Source organism: Lytechinus variegatus, chromosome 14 (genome assembly GCF_018143015.1).
Source record: "Lytechinus variegatus isolate NC3 chromosome 14, Lvar_3.0, whole genome shotgun sequence".
Classification (NCBI taxonomy): Eukaryota; Metazoa; Echinodermata; class Echinoidea; order Temnopleuroida; family Toxopneustidae; genus Lytechinus; species Lytechinus variegatus.
The window spans coordinates 1,684,588-1,710,130 of record NC_054753.1 but is presented as its reverse complement, the minus strand read 5'-3'; the positions used below and the strand labels follow the sequence as shown (position 1 = coordinate 1,710,130).

At 37.0% G+C, this 25,543-nt stretch overlaps 1 protein-coding gene across 2 annotated transcripts in view; it reads left to right on the top strand.

The window, feature by feature from the left end:
- Nucleotides 1–25,309, top strand: part of LOC121428030 (probable cation-transporting ATPase 13A3) — a 42,711-nt gene extending 17,402 nt beyond the window's left edge. Inside the window, exons 11-30 of one of the 2 annotated variants that reach the window (XM_041624605.1) lie at nucleotides 2,275–2,439; nucleotides 3,116–3,226; nucleotides 7,779–7,825; nucleotides 8,210–8,398; nucleotides 8,802–8,863; nucleotides 11,443–11,587; nucleotides 13,011–13,121; nucleotides 13,486–13,639; nucleotides 14,464–14,587; nucleotides 15,212–15,336; nucleotides 16,340–16,518; nucleotides 17,503–17,616; nucleotides 17,963–18,195; nucleotides 19,062–19,158; nucleotides 20,205–20,277; nucleotides 20,925–21,075; nucleotides 21,503–21,651; nucleotides 22,072–22,160; nucleotides 23,149–23,232; nucleotides 24,230–25,309. In XM_041624605.1, the coding sequence (XP_041480539.1) occupies nucleotides 2,275–2,439; nucleotides 3,116–3,226; nucleotides 7,779–7,825; nucleotides 8,210–8,398; nucleotides 8,802–8,863; nucleotides 11,443–11,587; nucleotides 13,011–13,121; nucleotides 13,486–13,639; nucleotides 14,464–14,587; nucleotides 15,212–15,336; nucleotides 16,340–16,518; nucleotides 17,503–17,616; nucleotides 17,963–18,195; nucleotides 19,062–19,158; nucleotides 20,205–20,277; nucleotides 20,925–21,075; nucleotides 21,503–21,651; nucleotides 22,072–22,160; nucleotides 23,149–23,232; nucleotides 24,230–24,385 (2,558 nt within the window). In that variant the 3' untranslated portion in view covers nucleotides 24,386–25,309. Of the gene's footprint in view, nucleotides 1–2,274; nucleotides 2,440–3,115; nucleotides 3,227–7,778; nucleotides 7,826–8,209; nucleotides 8,399–8,801; nucleotides 8,864–11,442; nucleotides 11,588–13,010; nucleotides 13,122–13,485; nucleotides 13,640–14,463; nucleotides 14,588–15,211; nucleotides 15,337–16,339; nucleotides 16,519–17,499; nucleotides 17,617–17,962; nucleotides 18,196–19,061; nucleotides 19,159–20,204; nucleotides 20,278–20,924; nucleotides 21,076–21,502; nucleotides 21,652–22,071; nucleotides 22,161–23,148; nucleotides 23,233–24,229 lie in introns of both variants that reach the window. The other variant, XM_041624604.1, reaches the window with a different exon arrangement.
- The last annotated feature ends 234 nt before the right edge of the window (nucleotides 25,310–25,543 follow it).

Sequence of the window (25,543 nt, the reverse complement as noted above, 5' to 3'; positions counted from 1 at the left end):
GATCTTGTCATCTCATCATCTCTTCCAAAAGATGTTGACATGATGAGATCCAGGATCTTGTCATCTCATCATCTCTTCTTAAAGATGTTGACATGATGAGATCCAGGATCTTGTCATCTCATCATCTCTTCTTAATGATGTCGACATGATGAGATCTGGGATCTCGTCATCTTATCCTTTGCTATCAAGATGTCGACTTCCCGATATAATTATCTCAACATCTCGGTGGCACTTTTAAGCTTCCATAGTTATTAGCCATGCAACCATGTGAAATAATCGCATCTCTTTTAAGTACATCCTTACAACAGAAACTTGGACATGGAATTAGTTTTTTCCTATGTCTTTTAAAAAAGAAAGATAAAAGGAGATTTTTCAGTGATACTTGATTACCACTATGTCCACATTTCATAAACTATAACTTGCCAAAAATTTATCAACCCTAAATGACCTATGACCTGTCATGTGACCTGAAACTCGGTCAAGATGTTAAGTAATACTTGATTAATATTATGTATAAGTTTCATGAACTAGGTCTTTATACTTTCTAAGTTATGATGTAATCTCACAAACCTTATCTTCGGTAAAGGTTTTAATGTTGACGCCGCTGCCGCCGCCCTCGGAAAAGCGGCACCTATAAATTCTCTCTCAGCTATGCAGGCGAGACGAAAAATTGACTAAAACCCTCGGCTTACTGTGTGATGAAAATAAGTTTTCTTAACTTGTTTGGAAGTTTCTGTGGTACACTTTATCTGTCCATTGAACTCGCTTGCAAAACCAAGGTATGAAATCAATCGAGAGAAGCTTCATTGACGCATGCATTCTCTGAGGATATTGGCTTGCTTGTGTGGCGGACTTGATTAGATATCTGCGGTCTAGATCCTAATGCATAGGGGACCTACCGTAGACCGCTAAAACGCCAATATGCATTAGATTTGTTTGAATGAGCTCGTTTTGTTTGTATCTAAAAGAGAAATATCGCATGTAACTTTTGACCGAAGGAAAAGATTTAGAAATGGACTACACACGCGCCAGTTTCGTAACAACCCCTAATGAATAAAACAGAAGATGTATTAATACATTCGCTGCAATTTACTCTCAAAGGATGTCCGTATTATTTACTTCTGCTACACTGCCCTCTTCTTTCTATCTTTTGATGCTTCTCCACCATTGCTTTTTATTTCCTATTCGCTCCCTTTTTTGTCCTTATATTAAAAGTTTTGTTTTTTAAATGGGGGGGGGTGATCTGCCGCAATATTTGCACGATATTTCCTTCTAGTACGATTACCTGTCAAAGTGATATTCGAGCAACTACGATTTCTCTCTTGCCGGCCCTTAGATGGGAAGCTATATGGTTCGCGTTGGGTTCTTAATCCGGAATATTGCGATTCGCAGTCTACCTATCAACTAGCCCTCGCAAATTTGCTCTATTCCTCGTCAGGTAGTGGCTGAAATGAGATTAGCGGCCTACCGAGAGAACTGGCGATACCCGAGTGAACGCGCGAGCCGAACGACTTGTCGTGAGGAATCCTCGCACTCATTCGGCTCCTTGCGAATAGTCTTTTCTCCAGTCGTATTGGTATGTGATGTAAATATCACAACAGACACAGAGCCTTGTTTAAAGGCTACTGATCAACATTCCTCTGACAGATGTTGTTTGAAGGTTTGCATGGTGGCATGTACAATTGCTGATGTGGTTTACGGTACACCATGTGGAGTGTTATAGAAGCAGTGGATAGAAGAAGAGAGGAAGTGGATAGGCGAGAAAGTGGAGATTTGAGAATAGAGTATTCTTTCTTGAGAATAGTCCTGAAAAGGACTGTAAACCAGAAGGAATGTTGAGTGAGAACAGCTTGAGTAGTAGAGCTGATGAGGAGATGCTGGCTTGCGTCGGCGAGTAGAGATGATGAGTAGTAGAGAGACTCGACGTTTCGGACAGGTTGACTGTCCGTCTCCTGAAGACGGACAGTCAACCTGTCCGAAACGTCGAGTCTCTCTACTACTCATCATCTCTACTCGCCGACGCAAGCCAGCATCTCCTCATCAGCTCTACTACTCAAGCTGTTCTCACTCAACATTCCTTCTGGTTTACAGTCCTTTTCAGGACTATTCTCAAGAAAGAATACTCTATTCTCAAATCTCCACTTTCTCGCCTATCCACTTCCTCTCTTCTTCTATCCACTGCTTCTATAACACTCCACATGGTGTACCGTAAACCACATCAGCATTCCTCTGACATGTCTGAAATCATGTAATCTATGATCCTTCCTTTTCCAGGGGAGAGTGTTCCTGTGACAAAGACACCCTTACCAAATCCCCAGGGTGTAAAAATGGAATACTCCATGGACACACACAAAAGGCACACACTCTTTTGTGGAACTAAAGTCATCCAGGTTCGCACACATGGGGATGAGGTTGTGAAATGCGTAGTTACTCAAACAGGTAAGGTAAACGGGTATTGAGTTTATTTATAACTTTGTGTTAATGATAGAAAAGACGTCAGCGACTTATTTATTCGTAGCCTATTTTATAATATTGAAATAATTGAGTATCAAGATAAGACTATGAAATATGAGAGAATGAACATGTAACTCAACTTTTGCAAACTCAACTAGTTATGAGGTATTATGATGGGGGTCATTAAATTAAATCATGTTTATATAATATATGTATGTGTGTGTGTGTGTGAGGGTGTGTGGGTGTGTGTTTGTGTGTGTGAAAGAGAAGGGTGGAGTGATCTAAATTGTGTGCGGTAATTTATCACTTCCATTGACCATAAAAATATAACATACAAAAATCATACTGACTGCATGTTGAAAATATCTTGACTAAAATGCTGTCATAATAATTCAGACCTTACTTCAACAAAAAAATCTAAAAGGAAAACATCGCTTAAGTTGTGTGGTTTCGGACCGGATAACTATCTACCCCCCCCCCAAAAAAAAAAAGAGAGAAATAAACAAATGATAGTAATATTTGAATTACACCTGTCTTATAAAAAAATCTAAGCTTATCTTATTTTGCCTTTCTTTTGTTTAACAGTAAAAAATGACACATTATTTGGCATGCTAATTAAATTTCTTACATATTTTTTTTTCTTTTTCATGATACATTGAAGGATTCTCTACTGCTAAGGGACAACTAGTGAAGTCTATTCTATACCCAAAGCCCACCGAGATCAAATTGTACAGGGATGCATTGCTCTTCGTAGGAATCCTCACAATAATAGGTAATTTTTATGTTCATTTATGATAAGAGTTGGTCAAATGCAGCTCAGATAGTGACAACATGCTAAATCGTTCATTCCATTATGGCATTTAGATGGGGATGGGGGCGTTGCTTTAAAAAAGGGGTTAAATATGCTATTTTCTAAATCTACAGTGCGTATCAAAAAAAAGTTTACACTTTCAAAAAGCCCTGGGAATTAAAAAATATACAACATGTGGGTAATTTTTTCAAATATAATTATGGGTTTGGGTCTCATCTATCCAATGAAGGTAAATTTTTTGACAGAATGTTACACTCGAGTGAGCACTGTCCATTTTTGTAAAGCTCGCAGAAACCTGTTTGCGCAGAAATGCTTGTTTTCACGCTGTGTCAAGGGGAAAGGGCGAAATCAAACTTACCCTGTGAAGCATTTCTCATAAATTTCGCTAGCACTTTTAGCCAATTGAAATAAAACGGATACATTCAAGCATTTTGTAACAATTTTGCCGCCCAAATTTGAAATTTCAACACTTAGTAAGCACAACCTTTACCCTTTTTGTGCCAGCTGGATCTGAGGACATAACTGAATCCGAACAAAAGTTTATATCAGACATCTCCAGCATTTTTCACTAAGTTGTTATCATTTAAAGTTGGTATACATTTCATTTTCATTTAATACTTGTTTCTCCACACTTTTCCCAAGCTTGGCAATGATTAACAAAATGAAAATCAAGCCTAAGCAATTTCATGTAAATCACAGCTCAGTGTAAAGCAAATATCGTCACGATGGACTCGATGTGTGGGGGAGTGGGATGGGGCGCAATGCACTCTTCGAAGTGTTTTGGGCAAGGAAACAAGTTTAAAAAAGTAAAGATATCTTCATATCAATTTTACTTGCTAATTTCCACGTGTTCTTCATGATTAAACTATTTCAAAGTTCTGCGCAAATCATTTTTCACCAACTTTTCAAAACTAAGTGGTGCTCACTCAAGCAGAAATATTTTTCGACAGTTATATCGTCATTTGCTTAAATGGATCTGTACCAATGCTAAAATGTGGAAAAATCGTCAGGATATTACAAATATATAATTTTACAGGATTTTTTCTAAGTGTAAACTTTTTTTTGATACGCACTGTATAACTTATTTCGCTCGCGAGGGGGTATTCAGAAAGTTTGCCACATACACAAGGTTCGGCGCCCTCAGTTGGTTAAATTCGTTACTGGTCTATTTTAGTGACCGTTGTAATTACAGCCCCCCCCCAAAAAAAAAAAAGTTTCGTATATGAAGACATAATGTTATGGCACGTTCGCATGGACAGTCAGGGCCGTCTTATACAAATAGAGTACCGAAGCTATGACGTCAGTTGCCATGGTGTCATGGCGGCCTGGATCTAAGCAAATGAACCCGCCGAATGAAAGCGTGACTGTTTCTTACAGGAATAAATGGCTGCTATCGGAATTTCATCGCTTGCAACCTATATTTTTTTCAGATGAGCGAAAACCATACAATTGTGTACAGACGATCGTCAGGTGCGACTCTGTTTAGAACCAGCCCGCCATGACACCATGGCAACTGACGCCACACTTCGGTGCTCTGTACTTGCCACTTGAGAGATACAAACAATTCGTTTAGTATGGGGGTACATGTATATCTTGGGCATTCATTGGAATGTGTTTGGGGTAAATGTTGCGAGAAGTGGATGGCAACCTAAGTCAATATGACATGGATTTAAGATTTAGAGCTCTGTTTTTAAAGGAAATGAACTAAAATTTCAAATGACTGGGGGCTAATATGCGAAAGGAGAGAAAGAGAGAGAAGGGGATTTATTGACTCATTTCATTTCTTTCCTTTCCATTGTTCACATACAAGTCAAAAATACATAAATACAAATACACAAATACAATTACAAAAACGAACAAAAGCAAAGACCTTACATTTGCAAAGATTGGGCAATCATACGAACAAATACGATACTTATATCATCATTTTATAAAACTTAACATTCTTAAAACCATGTATTCGTGGGTATTCGTGTGTATGTTAAAGAAGGAAAGGGGTGAAATGAAGAGAGACCAGCTTAGAAGCTTGGCTTGTTGGACGCTGATCTCTGGAATACGTAAATAATGTAAATAACGTAATATAATGTGAACTTGGTAAATGATCATTCGAATCAATGGAACGTAAATAGTAGGAAAAAATCGCTGAACATTTGGAATATAAATGGTCATGGAATATATATGGTCATGGATGATAAAAAAAATAAATGAAAAGAAAATATTTTAAAAAACAGAACAATGGACGGGGACAAGGAGAAAGAATAAGATACCAAAAAACGACAAGGAAAAGACAAGTAAGGAAAAGGGAGTGGGGAAAGGGGGTCGGTGGGATCTGTATGATTATCAAGTAATTGAGGTTTGTTGTGAGTAGGGGGCAAGTAGTGATTTTTTAACTTTAGATTTAAATGTACCTATACTTAAGCTCTCTCTCGTATTCAGGGGAAGGGAATTCCACAATTTGGGGGCAGTAAATATAAAAGTGTTCTGTGTAAATGCTGTACGAGACCTTGGCAGGTGATACAAATTGATTTGTCTCGTTGGGTAAGACGAGAGTAAGGGAGAGGGAGACAGAGAAAGGGATGAGTGGTAGTATGGTGGAGGAAAAAACACAAACTTGTGTTTGAAACTTTACTAAGTTAATGTCGGCCGGGTCTTTTTATTTGTAGTTTGGTTTTGAAAGTACATCAGGAATATCGAAGAACTAAACACCGCAATCAAGCAAGGAATCGATTTCTTACAGTTGTTCTTCTTGGGTTTTCTGGTAATCCCTGAAAAAATCCATTCAAATACACATCACTTTTCTCGACTGAGTTGGTTTAATGTACTGTCCTTCTTCTTTCATTTGCCGCATCGACGCTTCATTTCATTAAAGTTTCAGCCATTTAACAAAACTTTACTTGCCACCGAGGATATGGCTTCGCTGGGGAAAACGCCTCTCCAATTTTCAATGCCTGTTTTGTATGTTCTTGAAATGCCTTAGTAAAATGCAATATGAAACGAAATCATCTGATATTATCAAATCAATCATTCATGCATAGGTGTTTTGTCGAATTATTGTTAATCATAGTACACTGTTAGAAAATTTATCCTCAAAATAAAAGAAGTTCCTGCAGCAGAGTCTCGAGAACACCTGTAATCTTACCGATTTGCGTAATCTTACAAGAAATTGGTATTTGGAGTATGGAATCTTACAAATTTCCTTGAATAAAACATCCTTTTCCCCTTTTTAAACAGACCTGTTCTGTTAAATTACAGAAAAATTCATGTTTTATGAATTTACAGAATGATTCTGTTATTGCTTTCTGCAAAATCTTCTGTTTATTTTCTGTAAAATCACGTTTTTTTTAACAGTGTAGGACTGTAGGTCCAGAGGTGTTTATTAGCGTGCGATGAAATAATCGCTTAATACCCCTTGAAAAATGATCTTTCGACTATGTACCCCTGGTTGTACAAGTTTGAAAGGTTCTGTTTTATTTTTGTTCTCCAATTCCATTCGAGAAAAAAAAGCTGTTATATTCAACAATTTTTTTTGTGGATAATTGTTTTATTCTTTGATTCGTAATCTGTTTTGCTATAATCACTGTTTGTGAATTACATAAACACTTCTTTAGGTTATTTGTTATTGTTTTTTTCTGGTATAAACCTGACGCTATGATTCCCATGTAATAATCCCTCCATTAGAAGAACACAGTACACAGTATGAACACAATATTTACTTGACATGACAAATTAACATAGTGACCGTATGAAATTAGAACATTCTTACGCATAGCATTGTTCAGACGCGTATCCCGAGTCGAAGCAAAATTTTATTATGCATAAACTAGAATTCTGAAGATATTTACCGAGACGTAGGTTATTTTGGTCAGAGTAAGAATGGAAGGAAGGGTCGGAGGATGCCCAGTCGGTGTAAGGTCGGGGGAAAGATCGGAGTTTAGTGCCCGTCTGAAAAGAGTTACTGTCTTCATATCGTGTCATGCTGTGTTCATACCAGTAGGAATCTCTAACAAGATAACTTATCAATGTGGTAACGGATTAAATGGTAAACTATAAGACGTTTATATACGCCTGGTAGACATCAGGGAAACCATAAGAGCTTCCAGGATATTATTACTATCAATTCACAATAATCCTGTCTGATTAGAATTGACGAAAAACTACCCCTTACCTGGTGTCGCAATGATCATAATCCAGGATATGTATTATATTTCTAAAAATTTAAAAGAGACAAGAGTAATTCATAATGGGTGAACAAATTAGTAAAGGGGTGAATTTTGAACATACATTATTATGTAGGACGACGTAGAAATGTTTTGATAAAGGAAGACAAGAAGAAAAGGGGGAAAATTTCTTTTCTGAATGCAAAATTGGGGTGTCGATAGTTCCGTCAATCAGTTTCGGTCTTAAACTATCACTTTATATTCAGATATTGTCTCGATATCAATATTCTTATTTAAAAAAATATATATATCAAGAATATTTATTCTTGAATAATTGTTTTTCTTTAATTTCTAAGCTATCTTTGGATTTATCTACACGGCAATCATCATGGCACTACAAGGGGTAAGATGGTTCAAGCTTAATTTGCAGATCGATAAACAATAATAAAGTTATGTTCGTGAACCAAGTCCACAGTGTCATTTCGTTTTTTCCTAACAAACAATGGCGAACTGTGTTCAGGCGAATTTGAATGCATAAAGTGATTTGAGAACGGGATTCTATGGAGCTTCGAACAGAATAATGTTTCAAAACGCATACATGTAATGCTATTCGACCTTATAAACATGAAATCCCCCCCCCCCCCCAAGTTTCTTGCGTGATCACTTTCGAGTAGCAATTTTTGAAGAGAACATCTGACACGTCTCTAAAAAAAATGATGAAGCCGTCTAACATATCAGATATAATTTATTTTATGTAGGCGTAATTTCTGCATTTCATTTTTTCAAGGCAAGTGCTTCTAAAACAGCAATCCATGCTATTGACATAATCTCCATCGCTGTACCCCCAGCGCTTCCCGCAGTACTGACCATTGGGATGGTGTTCGCGCAATTTCGGCTGAAGAAACAAGGCATTTACTGCATTAGCCCTCAACGAATTAACCTATGTGGGACTGTAGACGTCGTCTGCTTCGACAAGGTATGGTTAGGTATCAAATTAAGCTCAAAATTGATAAATGTAAGTAATCTTAATTTTCATATCTCACTTATGGCTGTTCCTCAACTACCATCGATCACATTATTGAGTTGTTTATGTAAACGAGACATTAATGCAATAAGGACGTACATCTCGATTTGAATGGTTGTGATAAAGTTGTTACTTTAATATCGCTGATAAAGTACTACAATCTGTGTGGTAATGATCCACTCTGTCTTACCATTTATCCTGTCATTCTGTCCCTTTCCACACTCTCCATGTAAGTTCCCATTTCTTTTCCTTGGCCTAAGCTTTGTCCCCTCCGTTGACCGTCATCGTGATCTGTTTCCATGTCAGCGCAAGAGATCTTTTAACATAAGCTCTCCTTCTCTTGTAACCTTTTCAGACGGGTACACTCACTGAGGATGGACTCGACTTGCTTGGAGTGCAGCCTGTCACAAAAAGAAGGTAATAAAGCTATTTTTTTTATTTTGTAGAGAATTATAGCAAGTAATGATAGCATGTTCTCGGGAATTGTTTTACAATGTTTTATTTATTAAAGCAATGTATATGCGGCCATATTTTGGTTTGAAACTTTCAGACAAGGTAGAAAATTAAGTTCACGTCTAAACTCTCAGAGTCATTATTAGCAGTAGACAATGATACTCGGGATGTTATTAACTCCCCTTTTCCGGTAATCGCGTTTGACTTGATATTCGAAACTACATCAAAGAAGATGTAATGACAGAGACTGTCTCAAGTATAGATATACCGAATATATCACTTTGTAAAAATATTAATATATTAAAATGACACATCCATCATAATATTTGTGTGGCTGTAAGAGGGAAAAATGTCAGGAAATTATTTTATTGCTTTAATTACATATATATTATATCAGAGGTAGATTCATCTTTTACGGAGTTACTTTTTATGAGTCATTATTCCATATTAAAGTGACAAAATTGAGACTTTCAAAGTAGATGCTCTTTTATTAGATATATATTATATCAGAGGTAGATTCATCTTTTACGGAATTACTTTTTATGAGTCATTATTCCATATTAAAGTGACAAAATTCAGACTTTCAAAGTAGGTCTTTTACAGTAACCAATAATACACAGTAACGTGAGAACCACTGGGCATAACATGATTTGATGGATGTGCGTGAATGTATTGAACATGAAATGTGTCGTACGTGTGGCGAATGTTTACGGTTTGATTAGATTTCTCTCAAGTTAAAATATCATGAATCAAGAGAATTCTCACTTCTGAGAGAGAAAAAAGATGAAAGAAGCGATGTTCGGAGGACCCACATCACACTTGTAAATAGTACACAAAACTTAAGTAATTCAACCGTACAAGAGACAAGTTTTGGTGAACAAAAACTGAATCGTACTTTCATGTACTCATGGATTGCATAAAAGTTAAACCTCTGTGGCAATTTTGTATTGACCATATTTGTTTAGTTGAATTAAAAACTTTGACTTGGAGGGAAATATTCTTAGGATTATCTGGATTTTTTGAAGAATTATATGGGTCAATTCTGTTATTCTTTTTATCAAATATGCAATTCTTAATTCCAGAGCTGAAGGCCGGGTACCTTCATTCATTAAAATAAAAAAAATATATTACAGGGTGTATAGAGGAAGAAAGTCGCCTGGCAACGAAGTCAGGCAAGACAAGTTTACATTTACAGAAATGGGATGAACTGAAAGTGAAAAGAGATTTAAATGTGAACAGGTAGGATGGGTGTGGTGCGAGTGTGAATCCTGGTGTGAATGTTGATGTGTTTTTTTTACCAGTTCTTTTCAATTTCCCCTTCTCCTGTATCAATGGGTGATTTCAAGTCCGGTGTTGGCCTTGGTGTTGGTGTTGAAACTTTGATTGCTTCCCCTTGCTCCAAAACTTACTCAGAGTTTGTAAAACTGATCCAGATCACATTATTGACATCTCAACAACTAGGGAGTGACTGACTTTTCTGGACCATCTTCATAGTTATGTTTGGTGTTATAATCGTGTAAAAATTGACCTAACACCAACACCAAAAGGTCAACACCGAACTTGAAATCACCCAGTATGATTTGCCAGTTCTTTTCTTCCTGTATCCTATTTTGCGAAAAACTAAACGTTCATATGCAGATTTGTATTTTGTTTACGTATGCATGGTAGGTGCATGTGTGTGTGAGTGTTAAGGTGGGTGTGTGTATATGTGTATAATTATGTTAAGTTATGTTGAAGCTTGATGTAAAATGGGATGCAATGATAATACATGTATGTTGATTTCTGTTTTCCTTCAAATCATTCAGTCATTCAATATTAATTCTTATTAAAAGCATAAAGGGTTTAGTTAGTTTGTTTTGGGTTTTTTTAGGTATAAAAGTACATTTTATTTGCTTCAGTTTTGGGTATTTTTTTGCATATCCTTCCTGATGCATATCTTTCCTGATATAAAATAAAGATTTGTAATTGTTTTGTATTTATCTCGAGAATATGTAATCCATTTGAATGAAATCCTTACTAAAAACATGTTGAAATAATAGTGAGTGTGGGCGTGTTTGTGAGGGTGTGTGTGTGTGTATAAGTATGAAATAAAGTGAAATTGGTGGAAGTCACTTTATCTGGGTCTTCCCGGCTGGTGCATGTATTTTATGTCGTGTATTATGTGGTGTCTTGCGTGATATATTGTGCTGTGTCACGTGACAGAGGCGACCGTGGGTGTCATGAACATGATGAAGAATGACTTAACTTCAACTTGACCGGAATCTGATAATCTGAGGATTATAGGTCAGTAAAAGTGTATCTTTCAAACTATACATTGTTATTAATTGTACTATGCTATCAGTGTACATATTAACACAACCCAATATTTGCCTCGATTCTCCTTCATCATCCGATTCCAGTCAAATTGAACTTAAGTATAAAAAGAAAAAGGCGATAAGGGGATGTAGATTGAGAGGTAGAATATATATTATTCTTACAACAAACAAACAGAATGCATTTACCAGCGAGAGTTTAAGCGAAAATGTCTTCTGTATTCGATCCAGTTTCATGCCGATGGTGGCCGATGCCAAGTTGCTCTCATCTGATCCCATTTCAGTTGCTATGGCAACGTGCCACGAACTGTTAGAAGTGGAAGAAAAGATAACTGGAGATCCCCTCGATATTAAGATGTTTGAGGCAACTGGATGGGTAAGTATATAACACTGAATTTGTTACGTAAGATTTACATTTCTCATGTCGCAGTCTGCCATCCTGACACGGACACTACGCTGTAAAAACTGTGGTGTTAAAACTGACACCACTTGGTGTTAATAGAGGACCACACCCTGAGGTGTTAAAATCACACCCTAGAGATTGAACATAACACCAAAGAGTGTAAATGTAACAACCAAAGGTGTTGTAATAACACCTATAGGTGTTAAACTAACACTGTCAATTTAACACCGGTGTATTACTGGTGTGGTCCTCTATGTACACCCGTTAACACCACACCTTTTGCTGTGTACTATACTACTTTCTCTAAAGTTACATTAAAGCCTTTCTACCCATGGGGACGTTATCAAAATTTGCGAACAATGTCCGAAAACTTTACAAGCAGTTCAAATGTGGAGAAAAAATGGGACCATTGTTATCACTTTCCATTCACAAATTCCTTGTGGAGAATTTTTTTTCTTAAGTAATTTAAATTAAATGTCAGTCTTAACACCTTCTAAGGTCATGCGTTTGTCAAGAACTGTCAAAAGCAAGATAGAATAGGGAAGGAAAACAGCTTTTTGGGAGAGAAACACGTAACAATATTGAGTGTTGACCTTCATTTTTTTTTTTGCTTATGAAAGTTTTTGGAGGCGAAATGTCAGACAGTTTTGAGTAATGACATTTTGGTTTTTGACCTTTTCTTTCTTGTAAGATTTTTCAGCTGGACAATTATGTTAAATAACATCTGGATTTAAAATTCTAAAAAAGCACATGAACATTTACATATGAGCGTGAGTTGCATATACATGATATAGGCATCTACTTTTCTTGGACATGTTCGAGTTTGCGAAATATTAAAAGCAATGATGCGCATTGCCAGAATATGATATTCGAGAATCACAACCCCAGTTCTCATCCATCCTCTCAAGGACACGCCCATTAGACATTCTTTAGTACTCCCATGCACCCCCCCCCCACCACACACAAACGAACCCACCTACACAACGCCCCCACGTGCACACGCTCATATACAATTAAATGTACATTATACAAATTCGCTCGCGGGTGCCAAATGCCGAATCAAATAATATACATGTTGTATGCCATGGTATGGTGATTATAAAGAAGACAAACAAAAAGGATAATGGCCTATTTCTTCTAAGTGTAAGGAAAGATGCACTATTTTTGCACTAAAAGTACACAACACAACTTCAACTGCACGCAGATGGAGGAATTTAATGATGATTTTAATAATACTTCGATGATAAGGCCGAGCTGAATAATAGATTTGCATTCCATACAGATAACGCCCTTTAAATATTTTTATATCAATGAGATTTTGTTAAATTTTATTTCAATTCAATGTAATTTATAATATCATAAGAGTGTATAATAATACATCGTATTCTTTCTTCAGACTCTAGATCTGGGTGAGAGTGCTACTACCAAGATACCAGGTTCAGTAGCAGTTGCAAAAGCCATGTCAGCCGAGCAAGTCAAAGGAGAAAAGTTTCTCGATAAAGATCAGGTTAGATAACAATTTCTTCAAATATTTTTTTTAATTATTGCGTATACGGAAATCGAAATAAAGACAGACCTTCACAGAAATTTCCTTTAGACGTTAAATTCATGAAAATAAATGTTTAAATCATATTCAGCGACTTCGGGAAAACTTTGTCTCATGAAGGGGGAGGGGAGACAACCTTCTCTCACACGCTGCTGTATAGAAATTTAAATCGGGATAGCCATCATCGTTTATATAGATTATTTCTGCTAAAACATATGACCACTATGCTTATAGATACCAGCATCTTGCTAATGCATGCATGTAAAAATGATCCAATCTTTCACATACATTTATACATTCTAATTAATTGATTTCTTTTTAACAGGGTTTATGTGAAATTGCGACTTTAAAGATATTCCCTTTCGCGTCCGCTCTTCAGACCATGAGCGTTGTTGCCATGGATACTGTGACCCGGAAGACGTATGCCCTTGCCAAGGGGTCACCGGAAAAGATATCAAAGCTTTCACGAAGCGATACAGGTAAACCACATTATAATGACAACACCTTACATTTTTTTTTTTGGGGGGGAGGGGGTGGCGATGGGCAAACTTAAGAATATTCAAAACACCTTTTCTTCCAACAATGATCAAGACGTTCGGAGAGACAAAGTTAGCATCGCGGTCTTTGCAGACCATTATTGGAACATGAAGAATATCGCGGTCTTAATTTCCTACTTTGTGATTACATAATAAACTAATAGACTGGATAAGCATTGGGAGAAGATTGCCTATGACTTTGAGTAATTTTCGTTTCTTGTGTGTTTCCATGGGATTTTTCACTGTCTACGATACCCCTGCCACCCCTCCATGCCAACATAAGTAGCGCATCTAATTTTGTCTGAAGGAGAGCAACAATAGACATTTCTACTTTGATCGATGAACAGGCTTCGTCCTACAACATCGTTGGAGTAAACTAAACTAAACTATAACGCAACTCTTTGTCGGACATTATTTTGCTTTAAAGATATGTGTAACTTATTTCGACCTAGTAACCGTATTTTTTAAATGATCAACAAGCCTACAAAAATTCAATTAAAATAATGTTGTTGAGGAACGGATTTTGCTCATTTTTACAAGGTGTCTGTGTGTGTGTTTAAGGGTGTGTGGGGGTGTGGGGGTGTGTGTGTGTGTGTGAAGGAAAGGGAGGGATGTTGACTGGTAAAAACGAAATGTTCAGTTTGTCAGCCCATCGTCTTTACATGTATGTGATTCTGTAAAAAATAACGATATTTTAATCTAAAATGTATGAATGTGAATCTTCATCTTAATGACAGTGCTTCCATGTGTTTTTTTTTTCTAATAAGTGCCCGTCGACTTCCAAGATGTTTTAGATGGATATACTAAGCAGGGATTACGATTGATTGCGATGGCGTGGAAACCAATCAATATCAACTTAGACGATCCCAATGAACTTTCTACGATACAAAGGTAAGTAAAATTGCGGCAGAAACGTCTTCTTTTGATGCCAAGGATAATGCCGATGATGATGACGATGATGACGGTGACGAAGACGGCAATGATTGTGATGGTGATAGAGTTGACAGTGATCGTGGAGATGATGATGGCTCATGGTAGCTCAGTGGTAGAGCGTCCGCCTAATGAACGGGAGGTTGTGGGTGCGATCCTCGGCCGAGTCATACCAAAAACTTATCAAAATTTGACCTCCTGCCTTCTTGCTAGGCGCTCAGCATTGAGATTGGAGAAGGGTAATTATAACATGTTATGTTATGCAGGACCCACTGGTAGAACAGTTTCCTAACTGAAGTGGCTACCCTGGGTAAATAAAACGTTATTATTTATTTTTTAGTGGTAATAATTATGGTAATGATCTTGCTCATAATGCATGTTATAATGGTGTTGATTGGTATAGTGACGAAGATGATGTTAATGATGATCAAATTGGTAATAATGACGAAGACGACATACTTTAATGATAATGTCACAAAGTGATCACAAGTTTAAAAAAAGCACTAACATTTACTCCAAACAGCCAGGCAGTGGTCGGTTCTAACTTAGCCATTTCATGCCCTTTCTTGAATTTATCATCAACAGAAACCTTATTGAGTGTGATCTCGAGTTCATTGGTCTCCTCATCTTGCAAAATAAACTGAAGCCTGCTACGACCCCAGCCATCACTGAACTCAATGAAGCAAATATAAGAACCATAATGGTAACAGGTAATGAACCACCTTTACTGTTCATCATAACAAGTTTATATGAACGAAAGAAGTGGCGATTTGATATATAATTTTTTTTTTAGATACAGGTAGTTCCCCCTTTTCCATTCTTTTTGTTTTTGTATCTTAAATTGAGACTTGTACAATGCATGCACAGAGTAATATGCTACAAATGATTATACATGTAAATTCATCTCGATGTGTATTCCGTATAGAGTAACCTGTATCGTTTTAATGTTTTATTTTGATTTGCGTCACCCTTTTTATTTTTTTTTCATTTATTTTTTATTTTATCTTTGTTTTGTGATTTGACTGCTTTTGAACTGTTTCAAATCATTTCCAATTACCTGTAAATATTGTGATTATATGTGATTTTGAATACCAATAAAACACATAATTAAAAAAAAGTTTATATGAACGAACAGACAAAAATAAACAAGGTCAAATGATGACGTTTTAATGTATATTGAACGTAAAATTGGGAATTTGCATAACACTTGTATGCAGAAATGAAGGAATAATACACTCATTGTTTATTTCTTACACTCTGCATTCTACTACTTCATTATCATCTTCATCATCATATATTGCATGAATTCACGTTTCGTATTTGAAAATATATATATGCCAATTCTGCTTAATAAATGTATTAATTAATTCAATTAGTATAAGTTTGGGATTGTCATTTTTCAAGCAATCTGTGTATGATGACAATCTTCCTGCAAATTGTGAATATCATATAGTTAATCATTTTCGTCTGGAATTATCGTTTTAGTACTCTTTATTTATGATTCATGCCAAAAATGCTAACATATTATGTTTATTATGTTATGAAAAATGTATTATACGAATGTTATGGACGCAGAAGAAAACAATAAATCAAATCAATTATAAAACATGATCTGATATCCCCATGAGTATGTTGAACTTGAGAAATTCCCATTGCTATGAAAGCTAAATCTCCGTCGATTTTTTAAAACATATTTTTATTTTGGTTTGGTAGGTGACAACATCTTCACAGCGATCAGTGTGGGTCGGGAGTGCGGAATGGTTCGGCGCGGCGCCACAATCATGCGCGTAGAGGCGGGGCTTCCGTGCGACCACGCCAAAGCCAAGCTTGTCATCACTCCCTTGATCGATGACATAGTGAATGATGAGGAGAATGATTACCATAACCACAAGGTAGGTATTTTTGATATAAGATATTTATATTGCGCACATATCCACCTTGTTAGGTGCTCAAGGCGCTCCTATATTACCCGGCTAAGCTAGGCGTTCATAGCGCACACAGCTTCTAAAGGAATTACTTCCTACCGGTACCCATTTACCTCACCTGGGTTGAGTGCAGCACATTGTGGATCAGTTTCTTGCTGAAGGAAATTACGCCATGGCTGGGATTCGAACCCACGACCCTCTGTTTCAAAGTCCGAAGACTAATCCACTGGGCCACAACGCTCCACATCATTTTTCACATCACTTTGTTTTTCTTTTCTTCATGCATTTCCCATCATTCTCTCTTTTTGTTTATATCTCTGTATTATTTGTTGATTTACATTAAATGCATGGTTAACATTGATCACCAGTGACTGTTTTAGAATGAAGCCATAAAAAAAGATTGCACCCCAAAGTTATTATTAAGAGCTTCAAGCGAAAGAAAGGAAAAGCAAAGTGACTGGAAACGCAACCAAAATTTCATTCTACATACTAACATGTGTAACTGTAAATCTCCCAAGAAGATTGTACAGGCCTACATTGCACAAATTTGATTACAATGTTTCCGGGATCTTTTTCTTTCAATCCATATAAACAGTGTTAAATGCAATACAATTCAAAATTCAGGATTTTCTATACGACTTAAGTAATACTGACTAGTCTTTCATTTGTATTTATATGCAGTAATATTTTGTAAACAAAAGAAAAATGTGCTAAAAGTCTATGATGTGTTCTCTCTAAGTGCATTTATTAAAAAACAAAACATTTTTTATCAAGTGAGAAAAATAACTATAACTTTTCGTTCATTTCAGCAAGAAAACATTTTTTTAGGAAAGTGGAGGACTGTGGGACCTTTCAAAAGGTTTGGCCCTATCCGTAACATTTAATAAACAAAAATTAGAAAGCCACAATCTCAAATGACACGGTATCTTTTCTGTTTAATTGTTGTAGAAGGCAAGAGAGGATGAAAGGCTCGTAATCATGAAGGAAGAAGAGAAACAGTTAATAGCATGTGACGGCACAACGTTCGGCATCATCCGAGATCATTACCCACAAATAATACCAAAGGTAATGAAAAACACACCACTTTAAACATCATCATGGATAGATCATTCGTTCTCCCTCTATTTATCCTCTTCTTATTCCATCCAATCCTTGCCATTCATACTTTTCATTTTCTCCTCTGTCTTTTTCTTCTCCTCAGATTTGAATTTTTTAAAAACGTCACTTATCATGCTTATAATAACTTTATACACAATCACTGCTTAAAGAATATATATTCGTTTTTCAAGTAAACTCTTCATAGATTACTTCGTCTAAAATCTTTGGAAAACGCATGAACGATGAATTATATTGACACCTATCATGGATTTAGGACATCATTAGGGATTTAATTTGCCAAATTGTTTTGCAGATCGCAGCACAGGGCGTAATATTCGCACGAATGTCGCCCGACCAAAAGTCACAGCTCGTTGAATCGCTTCAGTCACTGGGCCTGTCTGTTGGAATGTGCGGAGATGGTGCGAATGATTGCGGCGCTCTTAAACAAGCGCATGTCGGGATAGCTCTCTCGGAAGCCGAGGCATCGGTAGCAGCTCCGTTCACCTCTAAAACGGCAACCATTAGCTGTATCCCGACAGTCATAAAGTAAGTTGTATGTTCTAACTTTATATCAGTTTCAGATTCTATAGAAAGACATACAAACGAACGGTCGATGGTGATTTCAATCTTTAATTTAAAAAAAAAATACAATGCAGGTAGACTTCAAATTAAGCGGATTTTGTGCGACTGTATATGACCACACCAATTATAAGGGTGAGCTTTATATGTGCACTTTTTCAAACGATTTTTTTTTCTTCAAGAAATAAAGATACTGTTAGTAAAACGTTAACTGATCTATAAGCCACACGTGTACTTCTGTTTAGAAAAAAACGATAACAACAGTCTAATTATACACTCACTGGCATACTGCACATGTATCTCATCCAAAGGTAGATTCCGTCCGTATTAGATAAATTCAACTGCTAAGTTACCCCCCCCCCCCCCCCCCCCCCGTTACACCAGCCTTGCTATCGAAATTGTCAAATGCTGTTCGAAAATCATGAAAATTTACATGGTAACGGTAAATTTATTGCATGGTGTCTTGTATAATATGTGGAGCGTTGTGGCCCAGTGGATTAGTCTTCGGACTTTGAAACAGAGGGTCGTGGGTTCGAATCCCAGCCATGGCGTCATTTCCTTCGGCAAGAAATTTATCCACATTGTGCTGCACTCGACTCAGGTGAGGTGAATGGGTACCCGGTAGGATTTATTCCTTGCATGCTTTAGCGCCTTTATGGCCGCTCAGCTACAGCCGGGGTAATAATAATATACGAAGTATATTTCAGCGCCTTGAGCACATAATGTGGATTTGGCGCTTTGGACATACTGTCTATTATTATCATTATTATTACTATTACTATTATTATTACTATTACTATTATTATTATCATTATATGCATTTCTTTCTCCAGGGAGGGTCGTTGTGCTATGGTGACGTCATTCGGATTATTTAAGTTCATGGCTGTGTACAGTCTCATCATGTTCTCTACCGTTACTGTATTGACTTCGGTATGTATCATTGGTGTGAAGGCGAGAACCTGAAGGTTTATGCATATCTTGCCGCATTAGCGATATTTGAACTATTTGGTCATACCCCATCCTTATTCATGATAAATTTCAAGATTTCAAGTTTACATCACGTGACATACATGCTCTTGTTTCTTGAATCTGAAGCAACACTTATCAACCATGATTGTGGAGATGGTATGTAGATGACAATGAGGTACACTGTTAAAAAAACCCTGATTTTACAGAAAAATAAAAGAAGATTTTTCAGAAAGCAATACCAGAATCATTCTTTAAATTCATGAAACAGGAATTTTTCTGCAATTTAACAGAACAGGTCTGTTAGAAAAAGGGGAAAAGATTACACACACCAAATACCAATTTTCTGTAAGATTACGCAATCTGGTAAGATTACAGGTGTTCTCGAGACTCTGCTGCAGGAACTTCTTTTAGTTTAAGGATAAATTTTCTAACAGTGTAAACAGCTTCACCTCTGCCTACACTGTAAAAACTGTGGTGTTAAAACTGCCACCAATTGGTGTTAATAGAGGACCACACCCTAGGGTGTTAAAATTACACCCTAGAGATTAAACATAACACCAAAGAGTGTAAATGTAACAAAAAAGGTGTTGTAATAACACCTATAGGTTTAAGACTAACACTACCAATTTATCACCGGTGTAAAATAACTGGTGTGGTCCTCTATGTACACCCGTTAACACCACAGTTTTTGCTGTGTAATGTTTCACAAAGAGTCGGGTGAGAATTAAAATCATGAATAAGTGAAAACTCGTGCATTATGTGTAACTCGTATTTCCAAACAAATAATGATGAGAAATACAAAATGTGAAAGTAGGCAATGGTAGGCTTTAAAGATTTTTTTTAAAGTGAATGTGTAATCTTGGTCACTATAATTCTGTATATCAACGTTCTTGTAAAGAAGTTGATTAATAACAGAAAATATACTCTTGTCCATTCACCTTATTATTAATAACAAAGCTTATACATGTATATCATAAATGAATGTGTATTTGTACCCCCATGTATAGGTTCAATACTACGTTGGCGATATGCAGTTTTTCATTATTGACATTGTTCTCTGTACGTCATTCGTATTGACAGGTGGGTTAAGACCTTTTCTCACGGTTTCGAATTGTCCTATCCTTGGTAACGTGGACTCGTATATATAGTTAAGACATTTACTTTTCATAGGAATTTCACCCCCTCTCTCTCTCTCTGCTCCTTTCATGTCTATTCTCTGGGGGGGCGTTTCATGAAAGGACTTGTCGGACATTTTATCCGACAAGTACCATTTTATCCGACAGTTACCATAGGAACAGTTCCTCTCAGCCAATCAGAATCAAGGAAAGATGTCAGATCTGACAACTTGTCAGATGAAAATATTGATGAAACGCTCCCCTGATCCTTACTCAATGCACTGGGTACCCCTTTTTGTAGTGAAAGTGAGCACCTTTTTCCACTTTCACTTAAAAAGAGGTTAAGAAGTCGCACTTGAACGATTGAATTCCCATTACTTAAGGACTGGTCCCTCATTTCTCTTTCTAAGAGGAGTATGATTAGGGACCAGATTAGCTCCTTTGCATTTAGATGGTACTCACTTTCTTTCCTTCCTCATATAGAGAACTACTAATCTACTACTTAGTATAATAACAATCTATTTCGTTTTACTGTATTAGAATATAACGTCAGGACATCTAGCGGTCACTTTTTACTGCTATCTCTCGCATTATTTACTTGATTCCTTTTAGTCGGTGCCAACAAAGCCTATCACCAGATATCAATCAAACGTCCCATCACGAAGCTGGTCACACCTCCCATTGTATTCTCGCTCATCGTGCAAACACTAATCTTACTTGGATTCCAAGTCCTCATGTTGATCCTGGTCATTCGTCAACCATGGTAAGTCCTCATCCATGCGCAATCTCCTGCAAAAGCGCGCGATCTTACGGCGTACCACAAGGATTCTTCCTGTCACCACTTTCTTTCCCGCGAACAATTGGCTTTGTGCTGATACGCAGTCATACCAGATACCAAATGACAGTCGGCATGGTCGGTGGGATGTATCAAAAGTTGGATAAAGCTCAGAATTAGCATGGAGATTACATCACCTTGGTTTCACGCACGGAGCAACACATTTGTCAAAATCGGAAGCAATTCTCTGTAAAGATTGCACCGAATGTCATGAGCATTGCATATATATTGAATTATTTTGATAGGAATTTTATATCCGTCTTTAAAATCGCACCCACCTACATGACAAGCTAATTCCCATGAAAAAACATTACTTCTGCTTATAGTTCTTGTTCCTGTCTTTTAATCAATATAGGTATGAGCCTTCTGAGCTCGACAGTCATCATAGGAACGTGGTGTCCTATGAGAACATGGCAGTGTGGCTACTTGCCAATTTTCAGTACATCACCATCGCTTTTGTGTATACGCCTGGACCTCCATACAGCAACCGGTTCTACCAAAACAGTGAGTATCATATCAGTCTGAAATATCATATAAATCAAGACAGAAAAGGGAGATCAAAATGTATCTAATTTACCGTGTGAAAAAAATTGAATGATGTTGTTTTAAAATATAGCAGACATTGAAATATTAATTAGTGCTATGTTAGTTTCACACATTTGCCATACAGGAAATTTAAAGATCTTCCGATCTTACACAGTTTCATGTCTCGATCATACTTACGAATGAACAGTTACTGTCGACTGTAAGATTGATTGCCAATCTATATTGACCATGATGACAAATGGCAAATAAGAAGGAAGCATCCAATATTTGTTGGTTTCATGATCATATCTGATTAAAGGAAAATAAATATATTTCCTTTTGAATGAACACTCGACTTTAATGTCATATTTTGTTCCCTCTTTTCTTTTCAAATTTCAGTTCCTCTATTGATCGTTTTCATCGTCGACTTTCTTATCTGTCTTGGATTTCTGTTTTATCCGCCTGAGAGGATCATCAAAGCATTTGAGGTAAAGGTTATACCCCACTAGAGTGTCCTAGGCCTAACATGCTTGATGCCAATCTTGAATATAAAATAGTAATTGAAATACAGACGGCAATTATAAAGTGCGTCCCACAAAAAACGAAACCGAGATTTATCGATGATTTATCATAACTTAATCACAAATAACAAATGACCTACCACTGTAAAGATAAAAATCTCCTCTTTCATCTGAAATTACTTAGATTATTTTTCATTCACGCATGAGCGAGCAAAAATATTTTGAAGAGGAGATACCAAAAAGTCCTTTTGCGGGCTGTATCTGGGTCTCAAAAAGAAAAAGATGATAAATCATCGCTTAATCTTGGTTTCGTTTTTTTTCTGGGATGCACTGTATATAAGTTATAAGCAACACTGCATGTTCGATTAGTCTACATCTAGATGTTATAAGTTATTTGTTTGGAACACCCTACACTCACACATTGCATATACATGTAGTATACACACCAATCCATCAGTCCTTCCTCCTTGCACCTGCTCCTCATAGGGTGACACGGGGGACGTGTCCCCCCCTAAATTTCAAGTGGGGAACGCTCCCCCCTAAATTTTTTGCTGACGATCTTTTTTTTTGGGGGGGGGTGTCAATATTTTTTTCGCCTGTGTCCCTCCCCCCTCAAATTTTTGGTAGATAACATTTCTTAGTGTGCAATAACTGATAAATCGTATAAGCAGGGTGCCCCCCGCTCTTTTATAAAATCGCCTCTCATTCTACACGGGAGAATAAAACACAACTTCGAACAACAACAAACACACAAACACGCACTCACAGCTAAAAATTAAAAACAAAACACTCAAGCAATGGGTAATTAGCACTGATTTATTGTATTGGTCAGGTTGATATAACGGGAAAAACTTGCTAAAATAATACAATCATTTTAGGACAAAATCTACTTGTGATTTAATGATTATGTCTTACTGTGATGAAAATCCTTCTCTACTCTTCATATTTTACACAGCTGAAAGAAATTCCATCATATACTTTTAAGGGACTTATCCTGTTTCTAGCAGCCATTCATTTCGTCATCGCCTTATTTGTGGACGTAAGTATGCACTTAAAAAGTCAGATGCAGGTCAATTGACACAGAATGCTAGGTCATGTCCAATGGTGAAGTTGTTCAAATTGATATATAGTTATTCGTGCATTCGTCAGTTCGTCGTATAAGCAATGCTCCGTGATACACACTAAGAAATAAAGGTTCAAAATTGAACCCCGAAAGGTTGATGCAAAATCAGCACCCTATGGGTTCAAAACTTGAACCCCTGCTTTGGGGTTCAAAAATTGAACCCTGCGTTTGGGTGCATTTTTGCCCCCTGCGGGTTCAAAACTGCACCGCTAAATTTTAAATCGAACCCCTAGGGGTGCAGTTTTGAACCCACAGGGTGCAAAAAGGAACCCCAACCGCAGGGTTAAATTTTTGAACCCCAAATCAGGGGTTCAATGTTTGAACCCATAGGGTGCTGATTTTGCATCAACCTTTCCGGGTTCAATTTTGAACCTTTATTTCTTAGTGTGTACCTAATTTTACCGTCATTATAAAAGCCCGGGGTACTTAGATTTGGTTTGGACAGGGGTGTGCGATTGAAGGTTCAAAACCCATACCCATATTAACGGCTCGTTGTGGTTAAAAGGTACCCATTATCAAGGACTCATTGAAAATTTAACAAGCAACAAAAAAAAAGTCATCACCCAAAATTAGACGAGAATATGGACCCATGTTTAAGGCCAATATCTAAATATTGGGGCCATGTTTAGGGATTTTCCAGCATAAAACCATACCCCATGTTCAGGGATTTCTTCCCCCTAAAGTGACCCATTACAGCGGCACATCCCCGAATGCGTTATTTTGATTCCCCCCCCCTCCCGGAAAAAAGACAAGACGCGAAAGAAAGAACGACAGAAAAAACGTTAACTTATAATAAACATAATTATATGTTGAGTTAGTAACTCTAAAATTATACATCATTATAATTATTTTGTGCTTAATCTATACGAAGATAGTGACGTAACTTTATAATAAATTTTGTTTGTCATTTCAGAATGTTCTGGCGTCCTCTAAGAAACTAATGAACCTTGTCACGTGTGCATGCTGCCGCAAGAAAAAGAACCAAAAATATCACGGGGTCGAACTCAACGTTCTCAAGAAACCTCTGATGGATCTTCTCTCTGAGTCGGAAACTATTTATTGCGAATGAATGTACCGTATGTATTGACGTCATGGCGCCGCCATCTTAGAGGTCAGTGTGTTGGTGATCTGCAGCTGGCGCATCTCTGACAACTTCGTTCACGCGTATTCCTACATCTTCTGAAGGAGGGCGCTATGAGTTTATGACGTCACATGTATTAAATGTCTATTCCAAGATGACTTGCGTTAGGTTGAGCTGGAAAATATGTTTTTGGATGACCGCATGAATGGGATTAACATTGGACAACGGGTATGGCTAAGAAACGATAAGGATATTAAAATGACGTTTGAAATTTATATTTACTTTGAGCATGTTAAGTAGGGAAAATGGAATCATTTTATCAGAGTGTCTATGTCTAGCATATCTAGTAGGCTTAACAACAAGGACAGCACAACAAATTTTTGGACTTCATCAATTTCTGAAATAGTTTTGACTTAACCTAACAGTGTGTATGAAATATATATTGACATTGTGATCGCGCTTTGAAATTATATTAGACATTTTGAAATAGCGTTTTGATATAAAATTTTTAATGTAAGTAGCCAAGAAAGAACCCTCCTCTTGGAATTCATATTATTGTATATGTTTAGTAGGCTGACATAATTGAATATCACTAATTTTTCACTCGTTCAAAATTTGAAGTATTTTTTAAGATTATGAAACAGGTTTAAGGATGTAGCCAATAGCGAGTGCGTATGCAAATCACGTGTTTTTGTTTCCATTTTACACAACCTTCCAGCCATGCACTTTTGGTGCCTCATTGTTCATTTCTGATACATGTATTATTACCCCTCGGACGTAAAAAATGTTTTCGCCCTCTGAAATTCGGGCTCTCTGAGTTGGCTATGACAAAATATTTCGATGCGCCTACTAAAGCGCGATTACTATTGTTTCAATAACATTACAAGAATAGGCCGAATCCCCCCCCCCCCCCCCCCCCACAAAAAAATATTAGTACCCGCCCCTGGACAGGACTTGTGTAGTGACTCGAGAAGAAGAAGCTTTTCAAATTCCTTGTTATTTGAATGATATTTTGCGAGTTTCATTACGAAGAATGTGGGTTTGGAAAATTTTTGATAAGCAACAAGGATCAACTATGCACTCTTATTATAATGGTGGAATCAAAACAAAGAATCATGGCATTGCATGTAAATGGCGCTAAACCTG